Source organism: Marmota marmota, unplaced genomic scaffold (genome assembly GCF_001458135.2).
Source record: "Marmota marmota marmota unplaced genomic scaffold, marMar, whole genome shotgun sequence".
In the NCBI taxonomy this organism is placed as follows: Eukaryota; Metazoa; Chordata; class Mammalia; order Rodentia; family Sciuridae; genus Marmota; species Marmota marmota.
Genome location: NW_026000140.1, coordinates 3,753,079 through 3,758,579, shown reverse-complemented (window position 1 = coordinate 3,758,579; position 5,501 = coordinate 3,753,079). Strand labels below are relative to the sequence as shown.

The 5,501-nt window shown below is 39.5% G+C and overlaps 1 protein-coding gene across 2 annotated transcripts; it reads right to left on the bottom strand.

The window, feature by feature from the left end:
* Positions 1–654: 654 nt before the first annotated feature.
* On the bottom strand, positions 655–2,864 carry LOC107158783 (growth-regulated protein homolog gamma). Of its 2 annotated transcripts, none has more exons than XM_015505273.2 (4): positions 2,577–2,864; positions 2,347–2,470; positions 2,153–2,236; positions 655–1,336 (listed from the first exon to the last, which is right to left on the bottom strand). In XM_015505273.2, exons 1-4 carry the CDS (start codon positions 2,671–2,673, stop codon positions 1,324–1,326), a joined length of 318 nt encoding a protein of 105 aa, XP_015360759.1. In that variant the 5' UTR covers positions 2,674–2,864; the 3' UTR covers positions 655–1,323. The 2 variants fall into 2 exon arrangements, with proteins under 2 accessions (XP_015360759.1, XP_015360758.1); XM_015505272.2 differs by having other exon boundaries at positions 1,322–1,334; positions 2,149–2,236; positions 2,577–2,793.
* Positions 2,865–5,501: the final 2,637 nt, after the last annotated feature.

The following is a 5,501-nucleotide window of genomic DNA, read 5'->3' as shown; positions in this document are numbered from 1 at the left end:
GCCAGAGAGTATTTTCCACTGGACTGGATCTTTTCCTAACTGGAGATGACACCTTGGTTTCTCTGGTGGAGGTTCAGTAATCACCTGTCATTTTGCGGCAATTTAAATTCAAATGTGCAGGCTAGAGCATTTAAACCATTATCATACTTGGGAAGCATTGAAATAGCATTACCTTTAATAATTTCCCCTTAAAGTTTAGAGAATGAAACCCTTCTCAACTAGTCCCTTTCACAGATGAAGTACTCAGCCACTCAGTGTTTCTATTTTTTTCCCAATTGCATGAGTTGCTTGAGTACTGAGGAAGAATCCATTTTACTAATTCTTAATTTTTTTGAAAAAACTTCACCAAATTAATTTAAACAAGAGCTCTTTGAAAAATATCTATTAAAATTTCAAAGCAATTTAAAACTCTAGAACAGAAGAGCAGATTGTTTATCATGAAGCAAAATTAACATTTTATGTGAAAAAGTGTTTTTAAAGGTGGGAGCCTGCATGGACTTTGAAAATGCATCAAATATGCCTTCTTAAGGGGAAAAGGGAAGTGTCAACTAGTGGCAGCCAGTGGCATGATTTATATAGTCCCTCCTGGATTCCTCATACCTCCTTTACTCTGGAGAAACAAAAGCTTGGATGTATAAAACAAACCTAAGCATGGAATTTTTGTAAAAGCTTTATTTTCATATTATTTGTAAAAATACATCAATATATAAACATCTCTACTCCAAGACTAGAGACACATTGCATAATCAATGCTAAATAAAAGCATTGTGCCTTACATAAGAAGACATAAATGTCCAAGGGATAAGTAGAACATTAGAGTTCTTAAAGTATCAACATCAGAAATGTTGACCACATACTGTGAAAGTGTTACAATAAATAACAGCTGACATTCTTCTGCAAAAATAGACATACACACATTCCCACACCTTATCAGTGATCTGACTATCTTTGATCTCCCACTATTTATCCCCAGCATCCATTACAGTGGCCAAAAAGCTTAATGATTTAAACCAAACAACTGGACTGAAACAACTTTGATTTAACATTTTAAAAAATTACCTTTAAAAAAAAACAGTACAGTGAATTACCAAACATATTCATATCTTTAAATATCAGAACAAACATTAATATATATGCATGAAAATAAATAAACAAATAAATAAATATATAAATAAATAGAAGAACTCTCATAGAAAATAGTCAAACACACCAGGCACAGTCCAGATGCCCCTGAGGTACTATTTGTTTCTCTCTCTTCACTCCAATTCCTTTTAGAATCTTCTTCAGAAACAGTATCAGACAAGCTTCCTCCTTCTCTCCATGTCAGTTGCTGCCTCTGTGATGGAAAAATTAAAAAAGCAATTATTGTTTGTGGGTACTTAAGAAACTGATTGCACAGCCTTAATCCCTGATAGTCTAGGATTTTCTAAATGTGGCCATTCCCTAGCCTTGCACCAAGTGGTTACTACCCATAGTATTGCTGCCTTGCATAACAAAAAACACACCAGGTTACTGTTTAATTAGGAATAGGTGATCTGTGATCACAATTGTATCATTAACTTCAGTCAGAATAATATTACAATGTAATATTGTAAGAATGTACATGTACATGAATGTACATGCATGCATGTAAGAATGTACATGCATGACCTCATTTAGGCTTCAGAGAAACACCATGAGCAGCTATTTCTTATTTCACTGAGACTCAGGATAATAAGAGGTGGGGACCTAAACTTACACTGGCAGGTGTCCTGTCACTGCACCCTGCTCTTCAGCAGGAAGGCTTAGGCTCATATTGCCCCAAACCTGGTATTCCACTATTCAGGACTTGAGCCCAAGGGAGGCTGAGACATACATTGTTGCTCAATAAGTAGAAGTTCTTTTTTTTGTTGTTTGTTTGTTTTGTTTTGTTTTTTTAGCATCACTGGTCAATTCTTACTCTTTTAGGAGCACACATTTACCTGCACATATTTAAATACAGGTTTGAACACTGGAGCTATCTTCATGGCACCAGAGGTTAATCATCTTAATGGCACGATTATTTTATGAAAATAATCCTAATTTCTAGTCCTTTAGCAAAACCCTGAGCTTCTCTGATGAAATGTTAAACAATGACGTCAGTATGACCCATGACTCCAGTCACATAACTCACTTGTTCAGCATCTTATGGATGATTTTCTTGACCAAGGGGGCCTCAGGGTTGAGACAAGCTTCCTGTCCATTCTTGAGAGTGGCTCTGCAGAGAGAAAGGAGGATCCCCAGTGAGGCAGGAGGTTCAGCTGGGGAGCAGCAGGAGGGTCAGGGCGACTCAAGTCATAGCTTCAAGCAGCTCAGGGCAGGACTTACATGACTTCTGTCTGGGCGCAGTGGGGTCCTGAGGGAGTCACCTTCACACTTTGGATGTTCTTGAGGTGAATTCCTTGCACAGTCTGCAAGCACTGGCAGCGCAGTTCAGAGACCACTGGCGCCCCTGAGGAGAAGAGACCGGATTAGCAGGGCTGTCCCCACCCTAGGCGTCCCCACCCAGTACCCTCAATCCCAGTCCCTTCCCGGGGACCCCAGAGCGCGGGTCTCACCTGCTGCGCGCCGGCAGGCGGCTACCAGGAGCAGCATCAGCATCGCTACCCGGAGGAGCCGCGGGGCGCGGGGGACGGCGGAGGCGGTGCGGGCCATGGGACTCAGCGGGAGGATCGCGGCGGAGCCTGGAGTGCAAGAGCTTGTGGCGAGGGGCTGCTGTCCTGGCTCTGCGGCTCTCGGGGATCCGCGAGCCCCTTTTATGCATGGTTGGCGGGAAAGGCCAGAGCCCCTGGCCAGGGAAATTCCCGGAGCTCCGGGTGCTTCCCCGAGGGCGGAAGGAGGTCGCCGCCCCGCCCCTGGCTGGAGGTTGGTGAGGGGACAACACTCTGACGCTGCCCGCCTGGCCCTGCTGCCTAGCTTCCGGGGACCCTGTGACCCCCAGGATGTTCTCTTTCTGCCCGAGATTCCCAAAGGAGAGGGAGTGGACGCCTGCCAGCGGGACTGTGCGCCCCCAGACTCCCTTAGGAGGCGGCGTCATCAGCTGACACCGGTCAGTTTGAGGAACCTTAGTCGTCAGGATTGGAGGAAGGAAGATGGGAAGTGGAATACCCGCTTTTCTATTTGTTATATACCCATAAATATCTTCTGGATGAAGAATTTCCTTGCGTCTGCATAATATACCCTTTTGAAATATATCACTCTCCGATTACACATAAGAGTATCCGTTTGGTTCCTGGTATTTAACAAGCACAAATAAATCGCACTTTGTGTCATGCCTTTCTTCACAGCTCAGGGAAAGGACAGTGTCAAGAGTTTAATTCGACGTTTAATTTAGAAAACAGTGTCGAAATCCTACATAACTTCCTTTCTCTGTGAAATTCTGGAATTTCCAAAGCTGGAGTAAGTGGACAAGTACCACAGTTTGATGTATGAAAGAGTTGATGGGTTCATAAAATAATGACCTATTGGTGGTCAGGGAGCTGTTCTTGGGAGGGAGTGTTACATTGGAATTTGCAGAGTGCACAGTTCCTAGGTTTGTATAGCATATTAAATGCTATCGATAATTATAAATAAATAAAAGAAATTGATTTTTTTTTCATATCACTTATGCCCCGGGGGAATAGCACCCACTGATCATCTTAAGTGGCAAAAGGATGTGTTCTTGTGAAATATACACATGGTGGTCATAAATCTTGTCCTACTTTGCTTTATAAAGACAAAATTTCTTTCTTTTCCACCTTATATGGTCTTTCCTGTCTCCAGTAATTTGATTTCCCTTCTAGAAAAACAATCATCGTCATTATTTGCTTTTACTGATCTCTAATAAACCTTTTAAAACTGTTAACACAAGACTGTCATTCAGCAATTCCGTTTTCACTCTCAATTTTAATTCTCTGCATCACATTACAGGTCGGATTCAGAGAGTTTAGGGGTGGTTCCGGATGTAGATTTTCCAGAGGTGTGAGGAAGGGCTGCAAGAGGAGGGAGGGGATGCTGCAGAGCTGCTACAAAGGCACAGAGCAGGACCCTTCACAGAGCGCCCTGAGAGGAGTCAACTCTGTCAGTTACTGGGGCATGACCGTCTACTTGATGATATAAAGATTCTTGTCTGTAAACGGACATAATGTGGTACTATCTACTTGGCAAGGTTGTTAAGATGAATACGTGTTATCATATGTAAAATGCCAGTACATATTTAATGCTATAGATAATTACAAATAAATGAAAGAAATTGATTTTTTTCGTATCACTTATGCCACTTCTCTAAAGTTTTTCTATTTTTTTTTTTTAAAGAGGAAATAGGATGAGTCTTGTTGTCTAGTTTAATTGGTGGGTTAATTTCTAATCCTAGTTTTCGTAATTTCAACTGCAAAATATGAATAAAAGTAAAATTGTCCCCTCTTAATTACTACAAAAAAATTATGAATAACTAGATTTCTGTCTTTACATTTTTCCCAATGATTTTCAGTACTGTCCAGTATAAAATAAAACAAATTTATAGAAGATTATATATATATTTTTAAAAAAGGTATAGGAAGTGAAAGATAAGCTAAAATTTATAAAATATGATGAATTCATCAATAACTGAGTATTTGTGCCAATGCTACTATTGTTTTTCTTTATTTTTCTGTGATTCTTAGTTGGAAATATTCTGTTTTCTTGAAATAATCAGTAGTTCAAAACAAAGTAGCCATTCTTTGTTTTCTTTTTCTTTTCTTTTTTTTTTTTTTTTGGTATTTTAATTGGTGCACTATAGTTGTAAGTAATGGTGGATTCATTGTTACCAATTCATTCACACACACACACACACACACACATACAATATAACAATACAACTTGGCCAATATTATTTCTGAGTACTTCCCCTTTCCTTCTTCTCTTTTCTCTCACAAGTCCCTTTCCTCTATTAATCTCCCTAAGTCATGTCATGAGATAGCCCAACCCCAGCTCAATTTTCTTTTTTATTTTGTTTTCTAACTTACGCATATGATCCTTGACTTTCTGAGTTTGGCTTATTTTGCTTAAAAGAATGATTTCAAGTTCTATCCATTTTCCTGCAAATTATATAATTTCATTCTTCTTTATGGCTGATTAAATTCCACTGAACATGTATACCATATTTTCTTTATCCATTCATCCATTGATGACACCTAAGCTGGTTCCATAGTTTAACTATTGCGAATTGTGTTACTCTAAACAGGAGTCCACACATATTGCTATAATATGATGACTTTAATTAATTTTTATTTTTATTTTTTGGTACTGGAGATTGACTCAAGGGGTGCTTAACCACTGAACAACATCCCCAACCATTTTTTATATTTTATTTCCAGATAGGGTCTTACTGATTTGCTTAGGGCCTTGCTAAATTGCTGAGGCTGGCTTTGAACTCATAATCCTCCTGCCTCAGCCTCCTGAGCTGCTGGGCCATGGTGCCTATTCTGACTTTAATTCTTTTTTTTTTTTTTTTTTTTTTTTTTATT

Bases quoted from the DNA above. Each gene is read 5' to 3' on its own strand.
- LOC107158783 (XM_015505273.2), bottom strand. From the start codon at position 2,673: ATGGCCCGCACCGCCTCCGCCGTCCCCCGCGCCCCGCGGCTCCTCCGG. The intron at 2,471-2,576 runs GTGAGACCCGCG...TCTTCTCCTCAG, and splicing joins CGCCTGCCGGCGCGCAGCAG to GGGCGCCAGTGGTCTCTGAA. The intron at 2,237-2,346 runs GTAAGTCCTGCC...TTCTCTCTGCAG, and splicing joins TGCGCCCAGACAGAAGTCAT to AGCCACTCTCAAGAATGGAC.